This window comes from Lynx rufus, unplaced genomic scaffold (genome assembly GCF_022079265.1).
Source record: "Lynx rufus isolate CCGP_SWC_20201006 ecotype Redwood Valley unplaced genomic scaffold, mLynRuf1.p SCAF_31, whole genome shotgun sequence".
In the NCBI taxonomy this organism is placed as follows: domain Eukaryota; kingdom Metazoa; phylum Chordata; class Mammalia; order Carnivora; family Felidae; genus Lynx; species Lynx rufus.
The window spans coordinates 3,614,637-3,631,709 of NW_025814847.1; the positions used below are offsets into that span (position 1 = coordinate 3,614,637).

At 57.7% G+C, this 17,073-nt stretch overlaps 3 protein-coding genes across 6 annotated transcripts in view; 1 reads left to right on the forward strand and 2 right to left on the reverse strand.

Moving 5' to 3' along the window:
• Positions 1 to 2,711, reverse strand: LOC124521806 (tetratricopeptide repeat protein 24-like). Of its 2 annotated transcripts, none has more exons than XM_047092926.1 (4): positions 2,605 to 2,711; positions 2,355 to 2,461; positions 1,630 to 1,726; positions 1 to 1,051 (listed from the first exon to the last, which is right to left on the reverse strand). In XM_047092926.1, the coding sequence occupies exons 1-4, from the start codon at positions 2,709 to 2,711 to the stop codon at positions 970 to 972; spliced, it is 393 nt and encodes a 130-aa protein (XP_046948882.1). In that variant the 3' UTR covers positions 1 to 969. The 2 variants fall into 2 exon arrangements, with proteins under 2 accessions (XP_046948882.1, XP_046948881.1); XM_047092925.1 differs by having other exon boundaries at positions 1,630 to 1,798.
• Positions 2,712 to 2,952: 241 nt separating this feature from the next.
• LOC124521805 (tetratricopeptide repeat protein 24-like) lies at positions 2,953 to 10,959 on the reverse strand. 3 transcript variants are annotated; one of them, XM_047092924.1, is made up of 7 exons: positions 9,912 to 10,959; positions 5,332 to 6,050; positions 4,934 to 5,137; positions 4,208 to 4,336; positions 3,983 to 4,095; positions 3,569 to 3,705; positions 2,953 to 3,034 (listed from the first exon to the last, which is right to left on the reverse strand). In XM_047092924.1, exons 1-6 carry the CDS (start codon positions 10,046 to 10,048, stop codon positions 3,613 to 3,615), a joined length of 1,395 nt encoding a protein of 464 aa, XP_046948880.1. In that variant the 5' UTR covers positions 10,049 to 10,959; the 3' UTR covers positions 2,953 to 3,034; positions 3,569 to 3,612. The 3 variants fall into 3 exon arrangements, with proteins under 3 accessions (XP_046948880.1, XP_046948877.1, XP_046948879.1); XM_047092921.1 differs by lacking the exon at positions 2,953 to 3,034 and having other exon boundaries at positions 3,493 to 3,667; XM_047092923.1 differs by lacking the exon at positions 2,953 to 3,034 and having other exon boundaries at positions 3,515 to 3,705.
• A 351-nt stretch (positions 10,960 to 11,310) lies between these two features.
• The window catches only part of IQGAP3 (IQ motif containing GTPase activating protein 3), a 36,499-nt gene continuing 30,736 nt past the window's right edge, over positions 11,311 to 17,073 (forward strand). The window contains exons 1-2 of the mRNA XM_047092980.1: positions 11,311 to 11,431; positions 13,832 to 13,919. Coding sequence (XP_046948936.1) covers positions 11,395 to 11,431; positions 13,832 to 13,919 — 125 coding nt within the window. The 5' untranslated portion in view covers positions 11,311 to 11,394. The remainder of the gene's footprint in view (positions 11,432 to 13,831; positions 13,920 to 17,073) is intronic.

Consider the following 17,073-nt stretch of genomic DNA (forward strand, 5'->3'; position numbering starts at 1 on the left):
TAAGTGCAAAACTCATCTAGACTTTTATTATTTTGCAGCCAAATGTGATAATTGTCTTGGTCCCATCTAATTCAATAGTAGTTTTTGAATTGAGTCACCTTAATCAAGACTTCTAAGGATTCGACTTAGTTTTCATAGAAACGGTGCTTGTTTTCACACTTGGTTCACCAGTTTGCATGATATTTAATTAAATGACAAACTGCAATAACACATACGCCAGCATAAGCACATTTGGTACCAACACGGTCAGCTCTTGGTAAGCACCAGCACGACCGGGGCGGGGGTGGAGGTGCGGAACTGCACCGCGTTCTAGAAGGTGTTGACGGCCTGGGTTTGAGTCCCGGCTTCCCCACTGCCTAGTGGTGTAGCCTGAGAGGACAAACCCATTAACCCTGGTGCTGTCTTTTCCGCATCTGGGAAAGGGGGTCATCCACTGTGAGGACTGCAGGAGGAAGCACCGTGTGGTTTGTGCCCTGTGTGACCGCCGTGTGACCGCTCATCGCGGCTGTCCCACAGGCCTGCGGGGCTGCCTCCCAAACCCGCGACGGTGCAGCAGTGCATTCAGAGGTGTCCTCTCTCGGGCTATATCCCCATTTCCCCTTTCGAGAAAATAGACGTCTGGAGACGTCAGGGACTGCAAAGCCTCTTGGCCAACATGTCACAGCTTTTGGAACTGGCAAGGGCCTTAGCAATCATGAGGTTTGGATCCAGAAGGAAATTCACTGTCCATGTTCCTCCTTCCTTTAGCCCCCTGAGCCCCAAACTTCCAGCGAGGAGCAAACTGGACATCTCAGTGCCGAGACCGCCAAGCCCTTGTTCAATGTGCACAACAGCCCATCTGTCGATGGTGGCACATCACGTGTCCATGCAGCGCTGAATCCCCGGGAAGAGGCTTGGTCCCAGAAACCCGGAACGTTTGAGTGTTGCGGAGGAAGCACAGAGGCCGCGTTCCGGGCCAGCAGAGTGGAGTCACATGATCGTACAGAAGCCAGACTTGGTGAGTCTCCTCTGAGGGTTCCTGCTTGGGGTTTCCCTGGGCCATCCGGGCGACCTGCGAGAGTCAGGGAGGGCTTGCCAGGGGCAGCGGCCGGGGACAGAGCAGAGGGCAGCCTTCACCTTGGCCACTGGGCCCCAGGGCAGGAGGGGGCAAGCTTGAGCTTCACGCCCCCCCCATTCAGTGGGACTCTCCCTCTCTGGGAGGCCTACGGTCAGGCTGTGCAAGAGACAGGGGACGCCCAGGGCTCCAGAGTTGCGTGAGTGTTAAGAGTGTTTGAGGGCTTACAGAGAACAAACTGAGGGTGGACGGGGTGGGGTGGGGGAGAGGGGAAAGTGGGTGACGGGCATGGAGGAGGGCATCTGTTGGGATGAGCACTGGGTGTTGTATGTAGGTGATGAACCATGGGAATCTACCCCCAAAACCAAGCCTGTATGTTAGCCAATTTGACAATAAATTGTATTTAAAAAAACAAAAAAAAGATTGCTCGAGGGCAGACAGAGAGGGTCCAAGCACTATGCCCCCAAGTACTGGGGGCGTATCTCCCCCACCCCCCTTAACACCATCCAAAGCCACATCCTCTCCTACTCCTTTCATCCATTCCCCAGGCCTCTTCCCCTCCCCCGGGGACCCACCTATCGACTTGGGGGCCACTGGGGACCAGAATGCCAGGATGCTCCATTCGGAGGGGGCCTTGGCCTCCAAGCGGGAGATGGGCCCCGGATCCTGGACCTAGATGGAGAGGGATGGGCACGCTCATCACAGGCCTCTCTGTGCCAAGAACCACATGGTGCAAAGAGAAAACTTTGGGAGAAGAACAAGGAGGGTGCGTGTCGGGGTGCGTTCACCGGGCGCTGGCACGGGGCGCACGAAAGACTACCCTCCGTACGGGGCAGGCGCTTGGCAAAGCTGGGCCGCCCACCGCCCACTGCTGCCCGGAGGACGACACACTGAATGGAAGGCAAGGAGTTCAAGTGTGAATAGCAAGTAGCAAACAGCTCTGGCCCCAGAGGTTGAAGCCTTTGGGGGACGAGGCTGCTATACGGTGAGCTAGGGCAAGAAAATCACTCGGTCTCCGTACCTGGCACGTGGTAGGCTTTCAGTAAAACTTGGTGTTCTAAGATGCAAAGTTCTAGAAGTTAGGAAAGCCAAGGAAGTGGCCAGGAAGAGGTGACTGAGAAAGGGGTCAGGGAGACTGGGCCAGGGCCTTGAGAGGTGAGCAGGAAGGGGAGGGGGCTGGTCAGGCCTCAGCGGCAGACCCAGGGGGAGGAGGGGGCATCCAGGAAACCAACGTGGGGGAGAGACTGCTCCCGTGTCCAGGTAGGAGATGCACAGCTAGGGACAGCCTGCTGCCACTCACACTCCAGCCTCTGTGCCCAAGACGCGGGGGGGACATCCGGTGGGGCCTGGTCCTCTCTCTCCTCCTGGCCCTCCTCCAATTCCTCTTCCTCCCACCCGCCCGAAGACCTGGAGGGGTGGGGAACAGGGGGCAGAGCAGCACCAGGGACACGTCCCCCCCCCTCCCCGGGGTGCCTGCGTGGCCGCGGCCCCGACCCCACCAGCGTCCGCACCCCCGTGGAGCCCCGGAGCCCCGGCCCCACTCCACTCACCTGTGCCTCACTTCCACTCTGCCCCTTCCCGGCCCTCCTGGAGCCTGGGGCCTCCCTGGAGCCGAAGTCTGGGGATGGCGGGGAGTAAAGGGAACCCGCTGTGACATATCCGCGAGCGTATGTTCCCTCCACACGCAGCGGCCCCACACAGAGCGGTGCTAGATGCTAACTGGGATGGGCCACGCCTCTGAGAGTGGAAATCCGTGACGAGGTCCGTGCTAGTAACGCTCAAGTTAGAACTCGGGCTCACGGACGATCAGACATGGCCAGAGCCTGGCCTCCACCTCATCCTGCCTGGGGCCTCCAGGGGCAAAGTCACAGGAAGTCGGTGGCTGCCTTCAGACGGACCCCAGCTCTTCCCCAGTCCAGTCCTCTGCCCGGACCAGGCTAATTTAGTTTCACTTGCAAATGATAAATACAGTGTCCTAGTCTTTAAGAGAAGACATGAATCCCATTAAATAAATATAATAAATAGTCGAGTATAATTTTAATTCCTGGGTGGGAGGTTCCCCGAGGTTATCTGGAGGGGTGAGAGGCAGGGAGGCCGAGAGAGGGTCGGGGGAGCCAGAGAGCCAGGGGGTGGTGGAGACGCAGGGAGAGCCGCCCCGACCGGGAACCGCAGTACCGCCCCCACCGTGTGGCCTGTTGGAGAACTGCAGCCCGGGACTTGGTTTCCAGCTCCTCTGGGTAGGGCTCAGCCTCCGGGCTAGTGACCACCCAGGCAAAGGCCTGGCACTGCCCAGCGCTGGGAGACGGGCCACCCTCCCCCCCCGCCCACCTCCCTACCTGCAGGTGTCCTCGGAAAAGCGACACGTGTCCACTCTGCGGGCTCTGGGGCAGGTGAACACACACACACGAGCAGCCCGGGGCAGCAGCCCTGAGGGCCTCAGCTCTGCTTTGCCACCACCCCCTTCTCTGGGCCACCTGTCCCCGCCCCCACTCCTTGTCTCAGGTGTCACCTCACCAGGGCGTGCGTGGGGACGAGCCCGGCCCGGGCCAGGTGGGTCCTCATGGCGTCTGCCAGCTTGGCCACCAGCCGGTCCCGCACAGAGCCTGGCTCCTTCTGGAGGGAGGGTGGATAACGGGGGTGGTGGGGGTCCTCTGGGGATTGGGGAGGAAAGAGACAGGAGGCGGAGGAGGGAAGGGGGCTCGTCTTCCTTCTCTTCTACCGCAGCCCCGGGCCTCTGCCGGGATCCTGTCACCGCCTGTGCACAGTTGTGGACAGACGAACCCCTCCTGCCAGCAGTGTCCCGGGGCCCAGCACACTGTGCCCAGTGTGTCTGGTGGGTGACGAGTGGTGGGGGAGACAAGGCGAAGGCAGGAGTGTCAGCAGAGGAGGGGAGCAGGGAGAGTTGGGTTCTGGGGCGCGGGGTCTCACCTGACTCCGAGCCAGCGCCTCCTTATAGTACGTCAAGGCCTGGTCGTGCTGCCCCAGTCTGGCTGCGGCAGCCCCCAGCCCCTCGCAGGCCTGCCATTGGCCCTTCGTGTCCCCTGGGGAGAGAGGGGCTCTCTCTCTCTCCCCGGGGGTCCTCTGGCGGCTCCCCACGCGACTGACCCTCCCCAGCAGCCCCGGGGACCCTCCGCCCGTCCCCCTGCCACTCACCAGTGTCCCGGGCCGCCTGCAGGGCGTGTAGGTAGTTGTCTCTGGCCGCCCTGTGGTCCCCCAGCTGGCTCAGTACAAACGCCAGGCTGCCAAAGCTCCGGCCCTGCTCCCGCCGCTGCCCCCCAGAGCCTGACGACAGAGCCACCCCATCGTAAGCGGGGGCCTTGGCCTCTGAGGCGTATCCCCTGGCGGCCAAGGCCGGGCCCCCGGGAGTCCCGGCGCTCAGCCCCCGCGCGCCTCCAGCTGCACCGCGGAGGCCTCTCCTCAGGCCTGCTTTTCGGTCTGAATGCACCCCACCCCCCACCCCCGCTGGCCACCTTGAGCTGGGCAACGACCCTGCGACCTGACCCTGCGAAGCGGCAAAGTTCCCTTCCTGCACGTGCAGCAACCGAAGCTCGGAGAGCGACGGGGACTCACTTGCACACAACCACTTAATCAGAGAGGCACTGGCTTCCACGTCAGGCTCCTCTCCCGCCCGGGGCTCTGCCCTCTGCCCCCCCCCCCCGCCACGTGTCCCCCCAGCCCCAGGCCTCATCTCCGGGCCCTCAACCCACCGTCCTGTCTGGCCATCCCATCTCCTGCTCCCCCAGCCCTCACCTCCTGGCTCTGGACTTCCTGGCCCCATAACCAGTCCCAAAGGTCCGTCCACGCTCCAGCCTCGGGCCCCGGCTGGAGCCCCCCCTTAGTCCCTCGGTCCCAACGCAGCCCCCAGCCCCTGGTGCCCACCATGCAGGTCAGCAGCCTTCTGGTGACACTCCAGGGCTTGCCGGTAGTTGCCGAGGGCACCGTGGGCCGTCCCGAGGTTTCTCAGCACCGTGGCCTCCTCTCCCGGCCCGCGACACAGGGGCAGGGCCCGCAGGAAGGCCTCCGCTGCAAGCGGGAACAGCTGGAGCTGGCAGTAGCTCAGGCCTAGGTCGTTATAGAGATGCCCTGGAGGGCGTGGCCAGGGTCACGGGCAGCCAGGTCAGCTGCAGCTGTCCCGGTGCGGCCCCTGTCCCCCTCTCCTGGGGTCCTCCGGCCCTTTCCCCAGCCCTCGGAAAAGCCTCCGCTTGCACCCCACGTCTCAGAGCATCGCCTGGTCTGATCTCCCCAGACCCCGCTTCTCCTCTGCCCGCAGGCCTCACCCAGCAGTCTGTGCTCAGGGCTCCTCTCAGCGAGCCTCCGGCTCTCCTCCAGCACCCGCGTCACCGCGCCCACCCCATGCCGCCGGCTCTTCAGCATACACCCCGCCGCAGCCCCCAAGGCCAAGGCCGCAGCCTGGGGCTGCCCTGCTTGGGCGTAGGCCCGGCTTGCCTCCTGCAGACAGTGGGCTGCCAGCTCAGACTGTCCCAGAGCCTGGTAGCAGGCTCCCATTTTTGCGTGGACTTGCCCACGGTCGCCTAGTGGCTGGTAGTGACCCAGGGCCCTGTGGTACCAGGCCAAAGCTTGAGGCGGGTCGCCCAGGGCGTGGTAGGCCAAAGCCACGTTGAAACACTGGTCGCCGTGACGCCTGCCCTGCGCCTTCTCCTCAGGTCGGGCTCTCAGGAGCAGCTCGAGGCCCCGGGCTGGGTCCCCGGTCTCCACGTAGGCAGCCCCCAGGTTGAAGGCACAGGCCCGGAGAACAGGGGTGTCGCGAGTCTGCGGGGCCTCCGAGGCCAGGACGAAGGCCCTCTGGAAGCTGGTCAGGGCTTCGTGGTTCCGGCCAGCCAGGAGCGCCCCGTGGCCAGCCCTGGTGAGGGCGTGGACGCTGGCCGCTTGCCGTGGCCGCTTTCCCCTCTGTTTCTGCTTGGAGGTTGAGGGTTCAGGCTCAGACTCAGGCTCTCGGGGGGTATCCTCAGGGCTGGAGGAAGACATCGCGCTGACACTGGGGAGCAGGGGGGTCAATATGTCACCCTGGGCTTCCTCCAAAGCAGGCTCCCTCTCGGGTGATTCAGCTCTAACCCCGCCCCCAGGGCCGTAAGGACTCCTCGCTGCCGCCACCGAAGTCCGCTTCCGCACCCCTACTGGGCGCCACATCAGCCCTTACTCCACCGTCCCAACTGCGTTCTCTGTCCTCCTTCAGGACCCAGTTCAAGTAACAGAAAGCCTCCTCCCTCAGCCATGTGGGTCCTTCCGGACCCCACGGCACCTTGTGCCCGTGTCTTTTCCAGTGTTTATCACACCGGGTGAAAGTTGCTGACTTTCTTGTCTACCTCTCCTACCAGATTTGGAACGACGTTAGGGTCTGGCACGTAGTAGGTCCTCAATAAACGTCCATCGAATGAGATGGAGGTGGCTGGAGGCGATGGCTAATGCGTTAATGCGTGTGTACCCGCTGCCACTGGGCTGTGCGCTTAGAAACGGCTTGATGGGATAAAAAGGTATGTGTACCTTACCACAACACAAAAAACATTCACTGAACGAGCAAACGAAAGGGCAGCTGAACGGAGCACGCGCGGGGCCTCCCCTCCATCATCTGTTCTCCTCCACCATCACTGTTCCCCACGGACACCCTCGCACTCACAATCTAGGCGCTCCTGGGTGTGGGTCGGGTCAGCTCAACAGATGCTCGGTGAGCACCTGCTGCACCCCGGGAGCCATACAGGGCGCCGGGGACGCGGAGCTGAGAGGGCTATTGAATCGGCAAGGAGTCAGCTTTCAGGACGGACGATGCCGTCCGGCCATTCATGCCCACGCCCCACTTCGGGGTCTCTTGTTCCACAACCGGCTGGTTCTGGGCCCCCAGCCCCCTGCTCCAGTCATCACATGTGCTTCCCTGTTAGGATCTCTCTCCTAGAAAGGCAAAGCCTTTTCCTGAACTCTCTTCCCAGGAGACCGGGGGGAGGGTGGTAAAGACTGGGGCCTGCACGCTCAGCACCCTCTCCCCCCCCCATTTCTTTCCTTCTTTCCCCTCTTTCTTGGAAGAGGCAGGCAGAGATGTCTCTCTTTTCAAAGAAATTCCCCCTGCAACTAAGAACACCTATGAATCCTGCCTTCAAGGCCCTCATCCCTGGGACATTCCGCGTTAACCCCACCAGGTCTCGGGGCCCCAGCCACAGGATACCTTACCTCCCTCGATCCTCTCTGCGGCCGGCTCTCTGGAATGGTCCCTCTGGCTTGGGTTACCTCTCCAAGCCCTTAGCTCAAAGCCCCAGGGTTACCAGACAACCAGGCACCGCCCTCCACTCCTAGGGAATCTTTTGATGGACAGTTCAGACGACCTATCCCAGTGCTGAATCACTGATGGCACTTGGGCAGTTACCTGGATTCCATCGCCCCTCCTGCCCCACCACTGCCCACCTCTGCACACACCCCTCAAGTCCCTCACTTTAAGCAAGGAGCCAAAGCGTGACGGGCCTGTGCCTGGTTACAACCTCAGAGATCATCTGTGCCAAACTCTCATTCCGCAGAGGAGGGGACCAGGCTCAGAAAGCAGGTAGGACTTGCCTGAGGTCACAGAACCATGCAGCTGGGGTTAGAGCCCAGGTTTTCTGATTCTGGGCTGATTAGCCCAGGGTCCCTTCCACTGCACTGGGATTGCAAGCTTTAATGAGGCCTGGGCTGTCCTAGAAGTGAGCCCTTTCACACACGCACACACACACACACACACATACACTGTGCTCCTGTGTGGGTACATTCCACATTTGGGAACGAGGGGAAAGGTGATGGTCAGGAAAGGCCTGGAGATCAGAAGAGTCTCTCTGCCCCCGCTCTGATCTGCAACATCCATGTTCTGCTTAATGAGAGGACAGCAGGCCAGTGACAGCGGCCCCTACTGTGCTAACTCGCTGAGGGTGGCTGGCATTAGAAAGCAAGTGTCCTCATTTACCTGGGGCAGAAGCCTTTTTATTTTTTTTTAATTTTTAATGTTTATTTATTTTTGAGAGAGAAAGAGCATGAGCAGGGAAGAGGCAGAGAGAGGGAGACACAGAATCCGAAGCAGGCTCCGGGCTGTCAGCACAGAGCCCAATGCGGGGCTCGAACTCCCAAACTGCGAGATCATGACCTGAGCTGAAGTCAGACGCTTAACGAACCGAGCTACCCAGGTGCCCCCAGAAGCCTCTTTTAAAGTAGAGAGGCCTTGGGGCGCCTGGGTGGCGCAGTCGGTTAAGCGGCCGACTTCAGCCAGGTCACGATCTCGCGGTCCGTGAGTTCGAGCCCTGCGTCGGGCTCTGGGCTGATGGCTCAGAGCCTGGAGCCTGTTTCCGATTCTGTGTCTCCCTCTCTCTCTGCCCCTCCCCCGTTCATGCTCTGTCTCTCTCTGTCCCAAAAATAAATAAACGTTGAAAAAAAAAATTAAAATAAAGTAGAGAGGCCTTCGCCAGAAACCAAGTTACCAGGAAGTAGTCGGGCTCCCCCGAAATGGCTGGACAGTGTTTGCTGAACGCCTGCGGGGTGCACAGTGCCTTGGGCCACAGACGGGGCCCGTGCCCGCAGGCTTTCCCAGCTGCCTGCAGCTCCCACCCGTGGGCTGGCCTCCAGGACGCTCCCACAGCCTGGCCAGGGCCTGCCAGGCAGCTCCTCTGTGCCCAGTCAGCAGCCTTCCCTTAAGGGGAGAGGTTTTAGGGAGGTACAGGGACTCAAACTACTCTCGCCGAGGTTCCAACGACCTCTCAATGACCCAGTGATCATTTCCGAATCATTTTCTTGTTTGACCCCCCACTTTATCCGACATCTCCTTGCAACTCCGTCCTCACTAGGGCTTCCAGGACCCGTGTCCTGGCTCTTTCTTTTCTCTGGACAGTTCCTTCTCTGTCTCCTTTGCTGGGCCCTCTGTCCACCTCTTAAATGCTAACGGTCCCCCGTGCTCTGCCCTCTGCCCTTTTCTTACCTTACGCACACTTCCACGAACACTGCATCCATACCTCTGATTTTCACACCACTGATAAGCCAATAATTTCTTTTATTGTTTATTTATTTATTTTGAGAGAGAGAGAGAGAGAGGGTGAGTGAGCACCAGCTGGGGAGGGGCAGAGAGAGAGGAGAGAGAGAATCCCAGGCAGACTGCGATGTCAGCTCAAAGCTCCATGCAGGGCTTGATCTCATCACTATGAGATCATGACCTGAGGGGAAATCAAGACTCAGACGCTTAAGCTTAACCGACTGAGCCACCCAGGCGTGCCCCCGCCTCCCGCCAATAATTTCTACATGCCTATCTCTAGACTTACTTCGTCCAAGCAAAATTCCTGTTTCCTCCCATCTACTGACCCCATGTTCCCAGTGTTAGCTGCGCCACCACCAACCCAGTCCGTGAGCTGGGAACGCGGGGGGCATCCGTGACCCCTCTCCTCCGCTCTGGGTCATACGGTTCTACCTCTGAAACCTCTCCCCAGCGCGCCCTCCTCCGCTGTTTGATAGCCACGGCCATGGAGGCGGCTTAGCGCACAGCGGTGGAGAATTCAAGCTTGGGGCTGCACTTGTGTCTTGGTGCCACCAGTTTTAGCTGTGTGACATTTCTAAGCCTCGGTTCCCTCATCCCTCTTGTGAAGATTAAACAAGATAATGCTAAATATAGTACCAGGAGGCAAGAACACCGGATGCGTGTCATTCTTGTGTGTTGGTCCCTAACCCTGGTATGCGAGAAATACCTCTCTGCTCAGCCCCTGTTTCAAGCCCCTGTTGCACTGGGATGGTGGAGACAATATGAGTCGGGATCTCTGTCCCCTCCTTTCTCCCAGGATGCAGGGAGTATGGGACGCTAAGACTTGAGAGGGAAGGCCCGTTGGGTCCTCAGCCATTTACTTACTATCCACCGACACCTCCTTTCATCTCACGGACCTGGCTCTGACGGGGCCAGGGGCCCTCGTCCCAAAGCGGAAGTGAGGGTAACCCATCCGGGTACTTCCTTTCTGGCTCAGCTGGGGAGTTTCTGCACAACCTCATTATGCAACTGCTCCTTGTCAGGGTCCTGTGCTGCCCGGAAAGCAGGGAGTGCGACCTCCATTACCAGGAGCCTAGATTCTCTGTGCTTTCCTGCTGGTGGAGAGCAAAGGGGATCCCTTCTGATCTCAGGGAGCACCCCCTGTCTTCAAACCCCACATCTCCCAGTTTTGTCTCCGCCCTGAGTCTCTTCTGTCCCTCTGAAGGTTTGGATGTTTTCTGTTTCGTACCCCTTCACATCCCTCCCCTGAGGCTATGAACCTAGGCTGCCTCCTTGCTTGAATGAGGCATGGGAGTGGGGAGGGGGGGAGGGCAAAAGGAGAAACACCAGATGGGGAAGCCTGCTAGTTAATATAGGAAAAAAATTAAAAAAAAAATTCAGGACAGGTGTCAGAATTATTTTTACGAGTTCAGACTTTACTATCTCCACCTGTGTTACTGCCTTGCAGTCTCCACGGCCTCTGCCCCTAGCCTCCCCCCGCTCCACGCCCGGCTGCAGAAGGAGTCTTTATAAATTCGGAATCTGGCGCTGCCCTGGGTCCGAAGTATTCCTTGGCTCGTGACAGCCCCCCAGAGCACCTCCAGGCACGTCAGCGCCGCGCGAGGTACCGCAGCGCCGGCCGTGCCCCTGCCCCTCCAGGCTCTCTTCCCGCGTCTCCCCGACCGAGCGTTGTTCTCCGATAAAACCGAACCGCTTATTTCCTGAACTCACCTCCGGGCTCTTGCACATGCTGTTTCCACGGACTGAAATTCCTCTTTCAGTCTGATGAATTCTTGTTCCCTTTCCAACCCAGATCAGCTGCCGCCTCCACTAGGAAGTCTTCCTGACCTTCCCTGCCCTTAGCTTCGCGGCAGCAGTGACCTCGTCCCTCTGAGTATCACTGACCTCTAATTTCTTTGACTTTAGGTCTGTCACCAATTCCAGAACAGCGGCTTTTAAGGCACTAAGCATGTTGATTTACCTCTGCATCCGCACCATCTAGTTCAGTACAAGCTGGCCCGCAAGTTAGCAGGAACCAAGACTGCTACAGGAAGCGGAGCGGGGTCCGTGGGGACACCGGGGAGAAATGACGGCGGCAAAGGCAGAGGCTGCCTTAGCAGCGGAGGAGCCCTAGAGGAACAGGGGCCCACGGCGGGGCGGAGAAGGGAGGGCGGCTCCCCCCGCCCTTCCCCCACCCGCGGCGGCCTCCGCCTCCGCACCTGGCGGCGCTCCTGCGCCTGCGCGCGCGCGGCCTGGAACTACAAATCCCAGCGCCCCCCGCGGCCTGGCCGGAAGTGCGCTCCGGCCGCGGCGTCGGTGAGGGCGGTGGCCGGGCGGCGGGAGATTCAAACCTGGAAAGAGGAGGAACATGGAGCGGCGGAGAGCGGGCGCGGGCCCGGCGCCGTGTGAGTGCGGAGGGGACCGAGGAGGGCGGCGGGCCTGCGCTGCGCGGGGAGGGAGCCCCCAGTCGCGTCTCCGGCGGGCCGCAGTGGCACCGGGAGCGGCGAAACGCCGGACCCCGCCGCGCTTCCAAGCTTACCGACCTTTCTGCCGCATCCCCACGTTCCGGGGCCCTGGGGCTGAGCGGGTGTAGGTGGTCTGGGTGGCCGCGTAGAAAGGCAGCAGTTACGGATGGCAGGCTTGCACGCCCAGCGCTACGCGGGGAAAGGGGGGGGGGCGGGACGCCCAGAGACCTCGGCTTTTGATGCCGCTTTGAGATCAGGCCTCTCAAAGGTTAGGGTCAGAATTACCCAGGAGGCTTGTTTCGAATCCGCATTCCGCAGCCCTCTCCCAGAGCTTCAGCTCCAGCAGGTCTGGACTGGGGCCCTTCTCTGCGTTTGTAGCAAGCCCGCTGCGCTGCTTCCCGCACCCCACGTAATCGGGCAGGTAGTCCGTGGGCCGCGCTTGCAAATACACTGCTTGAGAAAGAGACCGGGGTCAGGAGGTGTGGTAGCAGAAAGGTTTCTGTTTGACCTCCTGAATGAAAGGCGAAATCTCCTTCTTCCGCCTCTTCCCCTTCCTTGCCGTTAGCGTTTAAAAAACAAAGTCCCCGTTCTCCGTTCTGTTGAAGGGAAGCTAGTTTCAGACCTTGGAAGGGCAGGAAGACTGTTTTTAAGACTCGGGAGTGTACAAAGCCCCGCCCATCTCACACAGCCCTCAGCTCGGGGCTCTGAGGTGATGTCATTCGCTTACTGGTTGATTTTCCGTGCTTAGCAGCCAACACTTGTTCCTTGTACACTCCCTGGAGGGAACCGATGGATTTCCTATGATTGGCTGGGCCTTTCGGATCTGAACGTGGAGGTTTTGTGCGTGTGTGTGTGTGTGTGTGTGTGTTTTAACTTGCTCAACTGCCGGTTCCAATAAGCCCTGCCCCTCCTCCAAATCATGTTGCAGGATATGCACGATAAGGAAATGAGGTAAAGAGTAGGATTGGCATGAAGTGTTGAGTCAAAGACAGACTGATTCAGCTCTGTCTCTTTTCAGGCCCTCTGTGTTTATTTCTTGTGTGTGTGTGTGTGTGTGTGCAACTTTGTCTCACCGCGTCTGGTTTTGTATTGTCTTCCCTAAGGAGACTCCAGAGGTGGGGGACAGGAGGAGGGGGGCTGTGGGAGGGCACAATACGTGTGCTCTCTCACTTAAGGGACCCCAGTTCTCAAGTTTGGGGTCAGAGTATTATCTGCATTTTATTGAGCTTGGAGATTATTCTCCTCCTCAAGTGACTTATACCAGAAAGGAGAGTAAAGATAGCTTTGTGATCTTTTAAGACTCTCTCTCTTTCCACTTAGTCCTAAGTGATTGCCCTTTTCCACATGATTCCCTTTGTTGAACTACCTCCCCCTCTGCCCCTTTCTGCCTGTTTGTTCTTAAAAAATTTTTTAATGTTTATTTTTTGAGAGAGAGAGAGAGAGGGAGACACAGAATCCGAAGCAGGCTCCAGGCTCCCAGCTGTCAGCACAGAGCCTGATGTGGGGCTTGAACTCACGAAGCATGAGATCATGAGCTGAGTCGAAGTTGGACACTTAACCGACTGAGCCATCCAGGCGCCCCTGTTTCTTTGTTTTTTTAAAGTTTATTTATTTTGAGAGAGAGAGAGCGCGTGTGAGCACGCATGTATATGAGCAGGGGAGGGGTAGGAGAGAGGAAGAGAGAGAATCCCAAGCAGGCTCCTCGCTATCAGCCTGGAGGGCTCGATCTCACAAATAGTGAGATCATGACCTGAGCCGAAATCAAGAGTGGGACTCTTAACCTACTGAGCCACCCAGGCGCCCTGAGAATCTGTTTCTTGAGAGTAAGGGTCTGCTAGCCCAGGGCCTGACATGCAGAAGGTAGCACGTGAATGAGTGGCTGTGGGATGGTGAGTCCCGTTGGTCCTGTTAGCCTAAGTCTCTGGGAGGGTCCTTGGGGAGGATGACATGGGCCCAGGTCTTAGAGAACTCAGAGGCTATTAGGGATAGAATAAGGAGCTAAGTTCCCAGCCACGGAGGGGTCTGGACATCCGTGTGGGGAGACCTCGAGGGAAGGGCTTGAAATGGAGGGGAAGGAGGGGTCAGGAGCCGGCTGGAGAGGAACAGGAGGGAGCACCTCTGACACAGGGGAGCCCCCTGTTGCAGGTGCTGACCAGAGCGGCTTTACGGGGTGGGGGCTGGAGATGGGAGGCAGAGCTGTCGGGAAGAGGGGCACCGACGTGTGAGGTGATCCAGGTCACTGGGCAGAGTTGCCTAAGAAAGTCTGTTAAGAAGCAGCTTCAGTGCTATGGCCCTTTGTCCTACACTCCCCGCCTTGACCTTATCCCCCTGACTCCTCAGATGAACGCCTCACAGCCGAGGAAATGGACGAGCAGAGGCGGCAGAACGTGGCCTATCAGTACCTGTGCCGGCTGGAGGAGGCCAAGCGGTAAGCGGAGGGGCTGCCTCCTTCTGGAGCCCCGTCCCCTCCCTGCCCGCCCCAGGCACCTGCCCCCTAGCCGATGCAAAAGGAGTCCATTCTGTGGGAGAGGGAGAGTTGAAATAGCACCTCTCTCTCTCTCTTTTTTAAGTTTATTTTTTTATTTAGAGAGAGAGCAGGTTAGCGGGGGAGGAACAGAGAGAGAGTAGCCTACTCACTGACAGTTCATAGCCCGACGCAGGGATCGAATTCACGAACCCGTGAGATCATGACCTGAGCCAAGATCAAGAGTCAGATGCTTCACGGACGAGCCCCCCAGGCACCCCATCTTTTTTTTTTCTTCTTCTTTTTTTTTTTTTTAACGTTTTTATTTATTTTTGAGACAGAGACAGAGCATGAACGGGGGAGGGGCAGAGAGAGAGGGAGACACAGAATCGGACGCAGGCTCCAGGCTCCGAGTCATCAGCCCAGAGCCTGACGCGGGGCTCGAACTCACGGACCGCGAGATCGTGACCTGAGCCGAAGTCGGATGCTTAACCGACTGAGCCACCCAGGCGCCCCTTTTTCTTCTTGTTTTAAGACTTTATCTTGCTAGAGCAGTTTCAGGCTCAAAGTTAAGAGGAGGATAGAGATTTCCCATATGCCCCCTGCTCCCACACATACACAGCCTCCTCCACTATCAGCATCTCCAAGAGTGGTACGTTGGTTGCACGTGATGAACTCACCTTGACACATGAGCCCCCAAAGCCCGCAGCTTACCTTGGAGTTCACTCTTGGTGTCGCACACCCTGTGGAATGCGTCACAAACGTAGAATGACGTTATCCGTCAGTGTGGTGTGTTGGAGTAAGTTCACCGCCCTAAACATCCTCTGTGCTTTGCCTCTTTGTCCCCGCATCCCGCCCCCTGGCAACCACTTCTCTTTTTTACGGTCTCCATCGTTTCTCCGTAGTTGGAACCATAAGGTACGTAGCCTTTGCAGAGTAGCTTCTTTCACTTAGCGACGTGCGTTTGAGATTCCTCCGTGTCTTTTCAGGGCTTGACTGCTCATTCCTTTTTTTTCTTTTAAGTTTATTTTTGAGAGCGAGAGAGACACAGAGAAAGCGTGATCAGGGGAAAGGCAGAGAGGGATCACCTACTGAAGGACTTCTTGGTTGCTTCCAAGCTGTGCCATTTACCATCAAAGCTGCTATAAACATCTGCCTGCAGGGTTTTTATCTATCTATCTATCCATCCATCCATCCATCCATCCCTCTATAGGGAGCACAAGCGGGGGGGGGCGGGCAGAGGAAGATAGAGAATCTTAAGCAGGCTCCATGCTCAGCACGGAGCCCAATGCAGGGTTTGACCCCAGGACCCCTGGGATCATGACCTGAGCCAAGATCGAGAGTTGGATGCTCAACCAACTGAGCCACCTAGGCACCCCTGCATGCAGGTTGTTCTGTGGTCGTATGTTTCGACTCCTGTGGGCAATTACCCAGGGTGAGGCAGCTGGGTTGTACGATAGGAAAATTCTGGGTTTGTAAGAAAGCACCAAGCCGTGTCCCAAGGCGGCTGCACCATTTTGCTTTCCCAGCAGCAGTGAGCGAGGGCTCCTGGTGCTGCACCTCCTTGCGGCACCGGGTGTAGACGGTGTGCAGACTGCGGTCATTCCAACAGGTGCAGTGGTATCTCATTGCTTCTATTTCATTTTTTCCCGGATGACATACGGTGTGGGGCAACTCCCCCGTGCTTCTTTCCCATCTGTGTGTCTTTGGTGAGGTGTTCGTTAATGGGTATCTGTGGCCCATATTTTATTCAACGTTTATTTATTTTTTGGGGACAGAGAGAGACAGAGCATGAACGGGGGAGGGGCAGAGAGAGAGGGAGGCACAGAATGGGAAACAGGCTCCAGGCTCTGAGCCATCAGCCCAGAGCCCGACGCGGGGCTCGAACTCCCGGACCGCGAGATCGTGACCTGGCTGAAGTCGGACGCTTAACCGACTGCGCCACCCAGGCGCTCCTGTGGCCCATATTTTAATCAGCTGTTCTTTTATTGTTGAGTTTTAAGAGTCCTTGCTTTCATTCATTCATTCATTCATTCATTCATTCATTCATTCATTCTTAATAAGCTCCACACCCAACACAGGACTCAAACTCACAACCCTGAGATCAGGAGCCACATGCTCTACGGACTGAGCCCGCCAGGCATCCCGCTCTTTGTGTATTTCGGATACTGGTCTTTTATCAGATGTGTGTTTTGCAAATATTTTCTCCCGGAGCGTGTCTCATCTTCTCATTCTCTTGACATTGTCTTTTCTGGAGCAGAAGTTTTTCATTTTAATTAAGTCCAGCTGGCCAATTATTTTTTTTTCAACGACTGTGCCTTTGGCATTATATTTAAAAAGTCATTGCCAGGGGTGCCTGGCTGGCTCAGTCGGTGGAGCATGTGACCTTTGATCTCGGGGTCGTGAGTTTGAGCCCCACGTCGGGTACGAAGATTACTTAAGAAAAAAAAAAAAGTTATCGCCACACCCAGGGTCCCCTAGGCTTCCCCCGTGTTATCTTCGAGGGGTTTTATAGTTCTGCATTTTACATTTAAGCTGATGATCCCTTTTGAGTTGATTTTTTTTTTTTTTTTAATTTTTTTTTTCAACGTTTATTTATTTTTGAGACAGGGAGAGACAGAGCATGAACGGGGGAGGGGCAGAGAGAGAGGGAGACACAGCATCAGAAACAGGCTCCAGGCTCCGAGCCATCAGCCCAGAGCCCGACGCGGGGCTCGAACTCCCGGACCGCGAGATCGTGACCTGGCTGAAGTCGGACGCTTAACCGACTGCGCCACCCAGGCGCCCCTTTTGAGTTGATTTTTGCGAAGGGTGTGAAGTCAGCCTCTGGATGGATTTCTTTTGCGTGTGGACGTCCCGCTGTTCCAGTGCCGTTTGTTGAGGAGATGATCTCTGCTCCGTCGGATCGCCTTTGCTCCTGTGTTTACGTGGGTCTGTTTCTGGGCTCTGTCCTTCTCCTGCGATGTCGTGTTGGCTCTCCTGGTCCTTCGGGCTCCACATACAGGCTTTGGGATCAGGGTCTTGCTCTCCACAGCGTAACTGGCTGGCAGTTCGTTCGGGATGGCTCCGAGCGGGTGGATCTAGCTGGGAAGCGCTGGCGTCCTCACGGTACAGGACG